This window comes from Trichoplax adhaerens, genomic scaffold (genome assembly GCF_000150275.1).
Source record: "Trichoplax adhaerens TRIADscaffold_27 genomic scaffold, whole genome shotgun sequence".
In the NCBI taxonomy this organism is placed as follows: Eukaryota; Metazoa; Placozoa; class Uniplacotomia; order Trichoplacea; family Trichoplacidae; genus Trichoplax; species Trichoplax adhaerens.
This window is the reverse complement of record NW_002060968.1, coordinates 59827-75224: the sequence shown is the minus strand read 5'-3', so window position 1 is coordinate 75224 and position 15398 is coordinate 59827. Positions and strand designations below refer to the sequence as shown.

The 15398-nt window shown below is 34.2% G+C and overlaps 2 protein-coding genes across 2 annotated transcripts; both read right to left on the bottom strand.

Moving 5' to 3' along the window:
* Window positions 1-2161: 2161 nt before the first annotated feature.
* Window positions 2162-6577, bottom strand: TRIADDRAFT_32928 (uncharacterized protein; the record flags this gene model as incomplete). Its single annotated transcript, XM_002117631.1, has 6 exons — window positions 2162-2212; window positions 2426-2485; window positions 2646-2702; window positions 2912-3067; window positions 3484-3538; window positions 6441-6577. 6 exons carry the CDS (start codon window positions 6575-6577, stop codon window positions 2162-2164), a joined length of 516 nt encoding a protein of 171 aa, XP_002117667.1.
* A 3922-nt stretch (window positions 6578-10499) lies between these two features.
* Window positions 10500-15102, bottom strand: TRIADDRAFT_61691 (uncharacterized protein; the record flags this gene model as incomplete). Its single annotated transcript, XM_002117630.1, has 11 exons — window positions 10500-10542; window positions 10649-10783; window positions 10959-11091; window positions 11286-11434; window positions 11593-11702; window positions 11884-12065; window positions 12166-12235; window positions 12625-12747; window positions 12873-13087; window positions 14304-14724; window positions 14893-15102. 11 exons carry the CDS (start codon window positions 15100-15102, stop codon window positions 10500-10502), a joined length of 1791 nt encoding a protein of 596 aa, XP_002117666.1.
* Between the last annotated feature and the right edge of the window lie 296 nt (window positions 15103-15398).

Below are 15398 nucleotides of genomic sequence, written 5' to 3'. Positions count from 1 at the left end.
TAAGCATCTTTAACTAAAAAATTCATTGAATCCCTTTTTTATGTTAGTACAATTATATGTAACCACTTCTCAATATGGATTTAATTATTCAATTTTTGGTATAGTTGTTGGACTGTCAGGAATTTTTATTACATGATTATATTTTCATTAAAGGAACACATTAAGATTGGATTTTTCTGGCTGATCGCGTAGTTAATAGTTTTGTTGTTGTGATAATTTACGGACAGAAAATGAAATGTATTCATCCAATTTTTAGACAAAGTACTTTTACGTCAGTCTACTATACTGAGTAAATACTTTACATAGTATTCTATAGGATTGATTTTTGTTTGGTGTCAGGATTAGTTAATATGATAATACAGCATTCTGTTATCTTGAGAGTGATATTAATTGATTTATAAACTTAATATCCCGTAAAATATCACATTAACCCTAGAACATTATAATTACAACGCTGGCTGCTGTAAATTGACTGAGCATTAAGTTTATATACTATTTGTCGTCCTGAACGATTTGTCATTGGTAATTTCGTGTTCTGTGTGGTCTTCCAACTTTTACATGAAGTTTGCAATACTTGCGATAATAATTTGAATACCGCAATGATATTATAACATGAAAGCAAGTTTATTTTAAATAAATTAAAGCTTAATTGCGGGATGATATTAATAAACTCTTTCTGTATACGCGTATACATCAAATTTTATTATGGTATTTAAAATATGCAACAATTAAATAAAGGAATTTTTCAATAGTTGACGGGAACAAATCAATCGTGTAAGTGTCTGTAAATGTAGGAACATTCTGCCTTGACACTACTGTACAGCTAATTTTATAGGCAAGTATAATTTTGTTTTAATAGAGCATTTATTAACCGTTACCTAACTCCAAATATATAAATCATCATTTCCTTATTCCTGATACCGATAAAGTACGTATTTCTCTTGATAGTTTTCCCTTGCATCAAAATATATGCGAGAAAATAGCTTTATAGAATCTTTATAACTGGTAACGGAAATACCTACATTGGTTTGGTCAGTTAATTTTATTGGAGCGAACACCTTTAGAGCATATGCTCAAATTTAGGCCATTGTTGTACATAAAGCATAAGATTTTGATCTACCTCGTCACAAGCAATGCATGGGTAGCTTTTCCAGTGATATACGTTTATTTTCATTAATATTATAGTAGCTTATTTTTAGATGAAGGCAAAGATGGCGAAAAAAGGTAACTGCATCAGAAACTAGACATAGAATCCATCGATACAGAATAAAAATTGATCACCGCTCTTTCTAATATGTTTATTAATTTTCAGACAGTTTCATAGAATATGGCAATGAATAAATCAGAAATAATACATAGATATACGAGTAGATGAAATGTTCTAATAGTAGAATCACAACGACAATAAGAACGCAGATATGACGCAAAGTGTGATTATGGTAATCTGTCTTTAAATCAGGCTATAAATTGGATTATAAACTTTCCTAATTATGGGACAAAACGATACAATTCATTCCTTTTAGTAAAATATTTTACATGATATAGTTAAATTTGAACCGCGTTAGAATATCAATCTTATATAAAGTAACTTATATGACATGACACAATTGTGCGAAGGCATTTCAGTAATTAAGGATAGTAGACTAGATGTGCTGATAAATTATAGTCAAGAAAATAACGATAATATAGTATAAAGATTTCAGGGGATATTTTACAGCGTGCATTTTCTGATTACCTATGTATTGTAATAGTCCCAGTTTTAATCTCGAAATAATATGCGATGAATTTCAATATAGGGTAGGCAATAATAAATTAAATTAACTTGCACTTTTAGTGCAAACTGTGCTCTAAAATGTTGTCAAGAATCGAGAATTGTATCAAATATGTTACGTAATAGGTGCGATGTTTTAAATTTGATTTCTATGTTACAGATATGATACACAATTAGAAGTTAGGCTTAAAGATACGATCCACGTTTTCGAACAATAATATGAAATTATCTAATTTTGTAAATACTATAAATGCAACTTCTTGAAGGATTTAGTATGACATTTTCCAAGATTGGAGATGATAAAATCATGATAAGTATTATAGTAATATTATATTACCGTTATTAAACATACCATAAATAGAAAATTAAGTACTTGCATCAAAATATGACTTAATCAGGTTTCATTAAGTTTTTCTTAGGTATGTATTCAATGGATAATACCTAATGGAAAAAATTACCACGCTGTAAATACGACCGATTTAAGGTGCTCTTGTTATAGATTATTAAAATGAAAGAAAGATTTCCTATATAGCAAAGTATTTAATTGAAGATGTCTATAGCTGAGGAAAGTACTGGAAAGATCGTGAATATAAAAATTTTAGGATTTTTATTTGATAACGGTATGGTGGAAATTGATGATGACCGTTAACTTACATATTCCAACATATTACTGGAATCGCACTTTACTTTTTTTAATACCCAGTGTAATCCAAGCTACGTGTCAATTCATGAAGAAAAAAATCAAATGTAATATTATGCGCATTAGCATAAAACATCGTTGTAATTAGTTGTTTGTGTCATGTAACAGTCTAATTCCATTTAATTTTTATTCGATAATAAAAGTAATCAATCATTGACTAGCGCCTTTTCCTACCTTGTGATACGAATGGTTATTATCGTAGTCTAAGGCTTTGGCAATGGCATTTTTAGTCTATGACGTAAGTGAAGGAGATCTTAGCAGAAATATACAACATTTTACCATTACAGGTAGTGATTTCGTGTCATAAGTGGAGAAATTAATACCTCCTATGATCGATTTATAACGAAAAGTTATATCTTCGTAATTTAATCTTAAGCTCGATAGTAACATAACAGTTTTAGGGCTAGTAATACCATAACGTAACAGCAGCTACTACTTACACGTTTACTTAAACAAATAACAGGCCATAAAGAACACCCCAATGTACAGCAACAACATATACATCCACAGAAGAACGATTTTAAATTCGTTGGCTGCATTTTTTGTAGAATGTCATTTATGCGTGAGATTGTTGCTTTAAATTCTTCTGGTGCAACCTTCGTACATGTAATAGAAGGATTAATAACAAATTAAGAATTGACCATCGATGAGGAAAACACATAACAATATTTTCGATAGCAACTGTCATGGAGTTCACAGGATTTTACTTTGTAGGTAGTTTAAAAAATTCTTGCATAATTTGGTCTTAAAATTATAACACCAATACCGAAAGATGACATGCAAACAAAATTAAACATTATTATGGGTCAGCTTGCGCAATTTACGCCTAATTTTTTTAATATTAAATCGATGGATATAAATTTTATCTTTGCAATAAAATAAATTATTATATACGCGTATAATGGAAGGATACCACAATGTAAATGCAGAATACCACAATTATTATTTAACTAGCATGAAATAAAGTATAATTTTTGTAGATAATTTGAACTATTTCATTAACATGACATACCTTACTATGTAATCCTGGAGGGAATTCTTCCTCGAATCTATTAGTTAATCCAAATCTAGAAAGAGTTATGCAGTTAAGAACATAATTAGTAAAGGTGCCAGCTTGCATCTAATAAAATTTTTTTAAGATTGAAAAAATATTAAAGAGCTTTAGATAACCATAAATAATAAAAGCGAAGGTAAAAATGGCTACGAATTTAGCAGCCCAAATTTGTGCTATTTGTAATATCGCGCAGTTCATTTTATTTCTTTGATCATAGTTTGACAGAAATACAATGAATTCTAGAGTCCATCGTTCTGGCATTTATCTACTTGTCAATGAGAGTTGAAGCTAAGTAAACGCGTAATCCATTACTTTCCTGACATCATATGTAAATTTGTAAAAATAAGAAGGATGTAAGCTGATCTATACCTATTTTATTTCTACTTTCACGATTCAACCTCCATCCTCGAATTAGTTTAGCAAAGGAATGAATAGTTACTTTGGATCATTATTATCTACATTAGTTTGGTCTTATCTATTCAATAATTATACTAAAATTTTCGACATTTAAATTCTTTATGGTTGTTGATTCATTTAAACAACGCTACTCGAAATAGTCTGTACTGTCACTAAATAGAACGAAAGTGATTATATATAATCAGTAATCTAAAAATTAACAAAAATGACTCGGATATCGCCTGATGGTTTGGAAAGGTGGTGTATAGTATTGTAAATTGATGATGTTATAATATCTAAGATAGGAGAATACCCATGATACCAATTCCTAAAGCAGGAATTCAAGCATGATCAATGAAGCGCGATACTACTCTCCATTTAAGCTATATATTTCCATAAACTTCTCCAATATAAAGATAAGCAGCATTTGAAGTCAGGGAGTAATCAAGGATATAATCTAAATGAAAGACATTCTTAAGATTCTCATCTTAAGAAGGGATATGTTTTTTTGAGGATAAATTAAATTTTTTGACGTACGGTATACATTAACAGCATACCTCGGGATACTATTGTTTCAGTTCTCTTTCCATCAACACTGTCTTGATCAATGATGATGTAGTCATAAATTATTGTCTAGTATTGATTAATATTAGTTATAGAAAGCTACAGCGAAGCTGAGAGTTTAATATTGACACTTCTTCTACTGTACAATGTACATGTCAGTTTGCATATAACTAACTGCAATTTACATCTGTTGTGTGCTTTCACTACCGTGGGGAATGCAGTACATTAATTCGGTCGGTCGGTCGGTCATATTGTGGATAGGTTCAAAGTAGATTTTCTTGTTGTAGTATGTGCCATAGATCGTTTTATATTTAAGCAACGTAATATTAGAACATTCAATAAGTTAGCAAATCAATGTCTGTCTATTAATATAGATACTCGTATACTTTATACTGAGTGCATGATCAGTTTCAAGTTGCAATGGTAACTTTATCCATTTAAAAGGTGAAAGTTTATGAGAAGCACATATAAGGAATAATAATAATATAACAGAATAGATTCTTAGTAAATGATATATATATATGTTACGGTCATTATTTAATTTTTTTTCTATTATAAAATTATCATGACAAGGGTTCAATTACTGTAGTAACCTAGTAAAGATTAAGTTATTTATAGTTGTCTATCTCCATGTAGAGTTAGGTGCATGGTCAGAATGCACTCTTTTAAAGTTACGTAGGAAATATTAATAGCCCTTTAGCCTACCGGTCCTGACTTATGATGAAGGCTATTATAAAATTATAACGTTTCTTGAACTATTTTGGAATGCGATAATCGATCATTACCACATTATCGAAATCCTTACTGTACATGACAGAAATTACTTGATAAACGATAGTTCCATGTAACGCTGCATAGTACACGTACGCGTATACCTATATTTTACTTCAGGTATATCTATACAACTGGTCGTATAAGTTCAACGGATTCATAGTTGGAAAGGATACGAATATCGCTAACGTAGCTAATTCATCGAAAGAAGTTTAGATAAAGTCGTATTACGTACAGTACAGTATAGCGAGCTCAATTTCGCTAGACATGACGATGTAATAAAAGTTTGCTGTAGAGTCCAAGTGAACCATAATAGAGTCTTTACCTTTAAAAATCTCCTATGCTTTTATCCTGTTAAAATCAACAATCGTCAGGAATTTCTTTTTCAATTTAATTCATAAAATCTAGAATATTGCTAGGTTATCGAATGCGTCATTCTACTTTAATATTTTTTGAGTAGCAGTCAGAAAAATGGACTAATAAAATTGGTACCTACTGCAGATGATTTATACTCTATCGCTGAAACTAATAAACACAGTAAGAGACAAATCCTTGAAGAAATTTACTTTCGATACTGTTATCCCTTTCCAGTCTCTTTGTAGCACTATTCTTCTTCTAGTTACAACACTTGTACGTTTTCTTGTTATGATATCAAAGACGAAAGTTAGTTTAAGACTTGGACCAAGAAGACCCTAATCGATAATCCATCCATTGAATATCGAAAGTCTTTGACTTTGTATTTTCAATTCAATTTTTTGCTCTGTCATTGCCACTGTCGCTAAGATGAGATATTGGATCGAGATATTTACTGCGTTGGAAGTTTTTAAAGCTACTTGGTGTTAACCTCTATATCATGGATATAGAGTTTAATCTATGGATAAGAAACAGCATTTGAATTCGGCTATTACCGAATTTAATAGTACAATACTATAGGCTCATTTTTGGGTCTGTTTGAAGAAATTTACTGACTTTATAATATCGTGATCCCTCTTCCATCCTGCTCTACTATATTAACTCTTATTACAACTAACAAGGAACTTGTGTCATGGCTGTGCATCATTTAGTCAGTTATAACATTAAAAACGAATAGCAATTTCAACAATTCGGTGTAGAATGAATAACAAGTTCATTGAAAGTCATTGAAAAAATGGCTTCAGTGTTTGGCCTCTTCGCTACTGACTTACAGTGTTACATTGCCTACACCGCGAATGGTCAATGCTTCATGTAATATATTCATAGGATGGTCTTCGTCTTCATCTTGGCTTATTTCACGGATATCAACATCTTGCGCTTGGATAACATCGAATTCAATATTAGGCATGATTGCGAGCAATCATGGACCGCCAATCAAGGAAATTGTCAACGCTTGTAATTCAATGAATGTAAGTTGCAAGCCTTTGCTGACGTAATGTTCTCTCGCTCCTTGCCAATGGAAACAATCAATCTTTCAAGACGTTGTTGCTTACCTTGATCACCACTGGCCAGATCGACGCAATAACGCCGAGAGAAGTGTCTAATCCAAGGGAAAGAAGGCCGAAAATAAGAAATTTCAATCAACGGAATAGAGTAAAATGGCAAAGAGAGAAAGAATTCAAAGAGAAGCAAGAAGAAAGCAGTGTTGTCTTGGACTACGATGCCACGGGCGAGTGACTACACCGATAGGTGACACATCGCAGACGACCTGTATGAGGCTCGTTGGCTGACAATCGTCACTGGACAGTTCAACCACGTCAATAACAAAAGCGGTATTGAAACGACCACAATCAGTCAATGAAATGTTTTCGATGTTAGGACGTTCGGACGGTGGACAGGAGACCACAATTTCAGTACTCTCCCGGTCTTTACCAATGCTGTACACAGTACAGTACATCTTGTACTTGTCTTGTGTACAGTACACTGTAGAAGTGCGTGACTGTACACTGTACACTGTAGCCTGTGCGAAGAAAGCGCAGACCAGTTATCGCGCAGTGTATCCGAAGATGTAAAGTAAATGGCGTAGAAAATCCTGACACTCTACTATAAGGGCGACATTTATTTCACACATTTCTGTTCTACAAAATAGATACCTTCAATGTGCACTGTGCGCTGTGCAGTCTTGACTTTCCGTCACTGGACAGTCCAACCACGTCAATAACAAAAGGGGTACTGAAATGACCACAAACAGTCAATGAAGTGTTTTCGATGTCAGGATGTTCGGACGGTGGACTGGAGACCACAATTTCAGTACTCTGCGGGTCTTTACTAATACTGTACAGTGTACAGTACATCTTGTACTTGTCTGGTGTCTGTACAGTACAGTACACTGTAGAAGTTCGTGACTGTACACTGTAGCCTCTGCGAAGAAAGCGCAGCCCACTCATCGCGCAGTGTATCAGAAGATGTAAAGGAGATGGCGTAGAAAATCTTGACACTATACTATAAGGGGCGACATTTATTTCACACATTTCTGTTCCACAGAATAGATACCTTCAATGTGCAGTCTTGACTTTCTGTTCCTTGATAACCCAACTTTCTCTTTAGCCTAACATTAAAACTTTATGAACACCCTTTCATCCAGGCCATGTTTTACCTGTGTGATCGTATTTCAGTAGCCGTTGTTGTCTAGCACTACTCTAAAGCATTATATTACTGCCAGAATAATATTATCGTCTTTGTTAGACGCACAAAACAGTGGACGAATTAATCTTGAGCGAATGCTATCTGCCAGTTGAAGTCAAGTCATACTTTGAGTTTGCAATGTTGAATAGTTGAAGCTTGAGCAAAATGCCGGCAAAGCAAAGTCTATGCATGTCTGGATATAGCCTGATATCAGGAGATTACATGCCATGTTAAGCATGATTTCGGAAGATATGGGTAAAGCAAAGTAGGCATAGTTAGGAAGGCACAGCCGCACATGGTAGCCTTCCGCTTCCAACGCTAGATACTACTGTAAGTGCATGGAATCTTGCAGCTGAAGTCAATCCTACTCACACAATCAGAGTCGTATCAAAGAGAAAGTTGCTTTCCCTTTGCTTGAGGTTTGATATTAGCCATGGAATAGAAGAAAGGCTTTTTTCTAGTAGTCCAGTACAGTATTACTAGCACTTGTCAAAAGTTGCAGTCATAAGCAACTTTGCGATAGCATGAGATAGGCAAAGTAAAGGTCTTCCTATTACAAAATTATAATAATAGGGAAAATGTATCATTTCTCTCATGATCAAACATATCGTTGCCAAGGCTAGACAAGATGCAAAAGGAGTATTCAGTCATAACAAGTATAGCGATCGTTTGTACGTTTGTAGAGAGGTGCTACGCAAAGTGAGCTATTACCCTCTTAACCTTGACGAAAATGAATAACGTATTTTCCGAGTGATTATCCAACTTAGCCAGAAATGAACAATCTATTCCGTCCATATAGTTTTTTCTGAATGTATCGTTATATATGTTTCAAGCAGCTTTGACACTTCCTCAGGCTGCAATTGAATACGCTCTTTATTCCTATTTCGTTACTCTCGTGTCCAGCTATTGCTTAATTCTATGTTTACTACATTACAGTCTAGTTAAACTCAATTCTATCATGCGATCCAAGAATGGATAAATGGCGTGCTAACCAGAGTCCCTTATTTCACAAAATATATCGTCTCCATCCATCGCGCTCGGGAAGATAACAATCCGATAGATTTGTCAATGAAGAAATTATACAGTCTCTATACTATACAAGCATACCGCTTCGATATCCCTAAGCATACGGGAAGCAGGAAAGACTTGATTCTATGCAGTGATCATCAATAAGAAATACCTACAACATCATCAATACAAAAGAAACAAGACCGCAGCCTGGTGCAAGGATAGATACTAAACGTGCAGTCTAGCACATCAAAATCATATAGATATGCAGCAGAACAGTTGAGGGAATCATCACGAGAAAACAAAACAAAATCACAAGCTGATAGGAGCTAAATGCGTTAAGAAAGTCTAACACATAAGGCTAAAATCGTACACACACCAGGCAATTGAAAAAGTAGAAGGAAATTGCTCGAATTTATCAGTCACATCCAATCCGTCATCGCTTTACAGCAGTACTTTGCAATGATACTGATAGTCAATATCGAGCACTTATGTGTATTACAGTATTCATCACCCAGTATAGAATATAATTTAGCTAAGGACTCAAAAAAGATGGGCCTAATTTTCTCAATGACAGAGACCGCGAAAGAAATAAACTGGCAAATGCTCTCAAAGATCATTGACTAAAATGTTAATACTTTTTCATTGGCTATAGTTCTAGCGTTTTACGCCAAGTTGGTTAAATTCTCCAAACGCTTATTGTCATAAAATGTTAGAAACCTTGGATAAATAGATAGTGCAAGCAGATATGGTTGCTGACCATCATACAAACATCGTCATAAACCACGATAAGCGAAGTTTAACCAATTTTTGAGAATAGATTTTATTTCAAAATACTTTTTAAAACGGTGTTAGTAGTACCATTAGAACTTTAAAAAGGTATGGCGATTACATCAGAAATGATTAACCCAAGTCATCCTAGTGCTATTCATCAAAGGACAACTTACGTGTTTGGTATATAATTCATACTTGGATATGTTCAGAATTTCTAAATTAAATTGACCATTCCACAATAAATCGAGAGAGTAATACAATCACATACTATTCGCAAGCGTTCAATCTAGAACGTAGAATAAATCTTTATCGCTAGTGCTATTTTACATATTGTGAACGTATCTATTTTATAAACAACCATAAATTATGGTATATGCATCTATTTCTTGACAGAAATGAATAAACAAAGTTAGGCAATATTGAATTCAAACGTGTTTGGTGTATTAGCCATTGCTTGGTGAAAAATAAACATTAAAGTGAGAAAAAATTTTGACATTGATAGGTATGGTACAGCTAGGTACATCACATCCATGACACCAAAGTACAGTACAATATGCCTGTAGGATTAAGTTTTAAATTTACATTTACCCTGTCCAATTACCCGTTATGGTTCACTATCGCTGAAAATGATTACTGTACAATCTAATAAAGTACCATACGATATAGAAAACAGTGCAAGTTGATGGTGATCTAACATGATCAATACACCTGTACATGAGTTAGCAAAAGTGCTATAGCTTGAAATTTAAATTCAAAGGATACAGATCTCTGAGAATTGAATGTCATGCATAAGATGACGGTATACCATATTGTACTATGTATATTATTATATGCTCTATTAGCAGAACCTTTCCGTTTTAAAGTTACTTGAATAAGATCCGTTTACCAAGCTGTTTCTTTCTCAACCTGTGGTAATCCAAAATTGGCATAACAGTCAGAATGTCAACAGAGAAATGATCACGTAGTTAAATTACATTTACTTCATGCATGCTACTATCATCAATGCATTTACCTATCGTAACTTTGATCTGCATTGGCTTTGGAAGAAACTTTATTGTACCACTCAGTTACAAGTGGATACTTATTGCTATCAAGATCTTCTGGCCTTATTGCTCGCATTACATCCAAATCGATACCAGCAATTTTTCTACTTAAAAAGCCAGATATCCATACAATAAATACAACTGTATCTTCAATGCATTTGAATACAGGCATGTTAATTGAATACCACATCAAAATCGAAATACTAACTTATTTAATATGGCTATTGCTATGTTTTGATATGAAATTCTCCGGTTGAGAATAAAATGAAATTTAATTACCCGACAAGAAATCCATCTGTATTTTCATCTGTTTCCGTCTCCATGTCCGATTCACCACGTCGAGGTGTTGTGTTGCTTTCAGGAGTACCGCTTAAATTCATAGTATCCAGCTTGGATGTAACATTATCTAATTCTACGGAAACGCATGCAGCCCAATGCAATAAAGATAGTGTAATTTTCAGTTCAAGCTTTTACTAGTAGTAAAATAATACCTATATTTCCCATACCGTAAATATATAATGTCGAATATCTGCAAACTATCTATCTGATGTTTATACCGTACAATGCACATGGATGATAAGTAAAATATAAAATCATGCTACGAACCCGTTGTTTTGGCGGTTGATGTCTTTGCTTTCGATTCTTTTAGATATTTCTCTAGCTTCATTAATCCATCAGAAGTCATAAAATCTGCATAACCATCCATAAATTTCCAATATTCTTTCCAAGGAACCTGCATATCTCGTGCAAGTGATCTAGATCGAGAAATATCATAGCATATAATAATCAGAGGTGAATCAATGGCAGAACGTTGACTAACCAATCTACGTACATACGGGTAACAACATTGGATAATAGAATACATATATAGGCATCATTAAAGTCCCAACTATCATCGAATACCCGGCCATACCTGGCAACTCTTTCGATTCCTTTCTCGCTATCTCGGCACTTGATATCAGAGTAAGCCCGTCGTTTTTCTATACTCGATGGAGTTACCAGCAATTTATGAAATTCCTTTGCCTTATGTTATTGATAAATACAGATAACGGAAAAGAGATTTTTAATATTATAAAATGCAATGTTTATCCGCCAAAAGAATACAGTACTTATGTACAGTACAGTACGATCCAGAAGTATTTCTAATCTCATTTTAAATAATAAACTCATCTATTAACTATACCATAGGTTAATTGAAGCTTACCAAAGCAGGAGAAGTTGGACCTGCGTAGGCTCTTAGGACTCGCTTGGGATCGATTGGTGATAATGCTTTGTCTAACAGACTTTCGTCAAAGCTCAAATTAATTTGATCTGACTTGCACGGCGTACCAAGCTTTGGCGGTACAACATTATCATCTTCCCGGTAAATTGGGACAAAGTAATGTTCTACATAAATGTGTACGATCATAGGAAGATTAACTACCTTATCTCACGAATAGGCCATGTGCAAAATCGAATTGTTTTAAGGAGTAATTTAATATGTAACCTGTAAATAAATTTTCTATCGATTCTTTAACTTCTTGTTTATCTTCATTGTTGTATCGGGTACATATAAGCTGTGTAGAAAAATCAGAAAGGAATATGATTGCTCAAATGATAATCTATACAGAACCCATATCAAAATGCGTGGAAAGCAAATCATAAAAATAGGCATACACAATAGTTGAATAAGAAAGTACTGAATAAGCCATAAGGATTTATGCAACTTCTGCTTGTGTACTTAAAAAGAGACTATAATTAATTAGTGAACTCATAACATTATTAATACGAGACTATTGCAGTGGCATCAGTTGGGCGCAAATAATACGCTACAACACGTTCTACTTGGAGAACCCATGCCTATGGTAATGGTACTTTTTTTCACGATACGTAATTCTTAGAGTGAAGGGACTTGATGTGCACTTAGTGTAGTAAGTTTGAAAGTTTACTTTATAAAATGGCTTACGTCGAATGGTAGCTTGCCGTGTTTATTTTTACAATTTCTCAAGGTTGCAGGTTCATGGAGTAGATTCTTAACCACCTCAGTGAAACCAAACTTGCAAGCAAAATGTAGCGGTGTCTCCGCCAGCTAAATCCGAGAATAGTAATAAGATTTTTTTATTAGAATTCTACACTAAATAAGCAAAACGAATGTCATTAAAGTAAGCACCCTTAAAGCATCTGCTATAAAGATTAGATAGTATGATTTATAACCATTTTGTCCGGTGTATTCAAGTAACGATCCAGAGCTATGTTGATGCAATTTTGACGCAGCTGTTCAGAATCATCGTTGGGATATAACTTTTTCCAAAATTGCAAATCTTTACATTTATCAATAACATATTGGCAGATTTCAGGCTGATTATAATGTGATCCAAAGTGCATTGCATTATAACGTAAGCCTTCTTGGAGAATAACCGGGGTTTCAACTACAAGAAAAAACGAATAAATCGAGTTATTTAGCTCGGTTTTGTTGACTCATACTAACTGCACGCTACCGTGTCATCTGATCATCGTAAACACTAACCAAAAAATGAATAAAACGAGTTATTTAGAAAACTCGTATTGTTTACTCATACAAAATCGCACGCGATCATATCATCTGATCATTCGTAAACATTAACCTAATCTAGCTTTAGAATAGCATGTCATCAATCGCAGTATCTCATATTTGGAGTTACTATACACAATTACAAATCTGTAGTGTGTTGACGTAAAGTATTCATCCATCAATCTACTGTTTGTACCTTTGTAGTCCATCATTAACTACCTATTGAAAAGAATCCAATTTATAACCTGAGGGGCTAGTTATAACTTTGAAAATACTTCAACTAGGTTTACATATGGATAAAATTGCATACAGCGGCTATAAACGATCAATGCATTTTCCTAAGTACTACCATTGTCCAACTATTTTATAATACGCATGAGAATCTCTTCAGTCAGTAGTAAACTAGAGCGTTGCTGCAGTAGCACTATATTACTAGCCATGGTATGAGCTTGGATTGATCAAATGCTAAGTTGCAAGTATGCTGAAGCTGCCATTATTACCAACATATCACCTATTATGGTACATTATACTATAGGTATCACAACTTGTAGTTTTAGTTAACCTTTATATATCAATCGCTGTATCTCAATAAAAACAATGACAAATCTATAACATGTTGACATAATGTACTCATCCCATCAACAAATTGTATGTACTTTGCTATTCCATCAATAAACACCAAGTATAAGTATAAGCAAGATATGTACTAGTGCCCATAAAAAGAATCCATTTCATAACATAAGACACGTAATAGTAACTTTAAAAATAATTGAACTCGGATTTCACATAGACAAAAATTGCAGACACTAGTCACAGTAAGGGATGCATCCATTTTTCCTAAGCAGTACAATTTACGTAACAATTTTATAATATGGATGGGAATCATTTCAGTGACTAGGAAACGATTGTGTCCCTGCAGAAGTACTGTATTACTAGCCATGGTATGAGTTGGGATTGATGGAATAGTCAGTTGCACGTATAAAGTAATTACTCGTTATCAATTTTTTCATCAGTAAATGATACACATTACTATGAACGGCTTTGATAAAATTTAAAATTTACAGTTAAAATGTCTATTAATATTCCTTTCTAACCTGCAGTAAGTAAACATCGAGGATTTTGCTCCACTAGATCAGAATACTGTTCTAGCAAGCCACACCTAGCAGCACGTTGCAAGTGACTAATGATCGTCCGAGATGGACCATGGTACTGTTGCGGGGGTTCAGTATCGAGACTGCTGCCATTGAGCGAGGAGTTGACTACATATTGCGATGTCGATAAAGAATAACATTCTGCGTCGTTTTTACTCTTGAAAGTTCTAAACCGAGCAGTTTTATGACCTTTCAAGTATTTTTCTAAATCGCTCTTTCGATCGAAAACTAGTGGAGTCGTGGGTACAGACTCGGTTGATTGCTGATCATCACCTAACCAAACTCCGTAGTAAATCGATGGCTTCTGATCAGAATTGCTCTTACGGCAAACGGCAGAGCTGTTGATAGAGTTATTTGAAACGGCCTGAAGGTATCAAAACAATTGTTGTTTCAATGTAAACGTACATCAATTGTCATGGTCATGAACCGATGATAATCAAATTATAACATGGTAGGACGACTGTATCGAAAATAGATGGTTCTGATAGCAAGTGAATGATAGGATATGGTAGATTATAGCACAGTATGTTACCTTAACATCCGTGTCTTGATCGTTGTCGGGCGGAACTTCACCTCCATTTAATCGATGCAATTTTTTAGCCAATAAGCCGATAAAAGTTGCTTTGGTAGTAGCAGTAATGGGGCCTATATCTAGACCCAAATTTTTCAATTCTCGCCTTAATTCGTTATCGTCTAAAGTCTCAATACGGGCTCGAATGTCTTCCATCGCTAAGGCAACCATTTCCTTGGATAGCGCTATTTCTACGAGTACTTGTTGCAATGTTGGAAGAAGTTAACCAGGAAAGATCGAGCTACAACGATCGAGTACAACGTCAATGTTCACTCTCGATCGAAGCCCATTGATCGAAATCCCAATGGAACTCTAATCAGCAATCAGTAATTCTATTACCAGCTGCTGTTTGATTGTCGTCAACGCCTCTGTAGATATAGGGTTGATCTTTTTTGCGCACTGGTATACAAACCGCTTTTCCTAATAAGGCGGCAAGAAAAGATATTGGATCAGTACTGCTCGTTGGC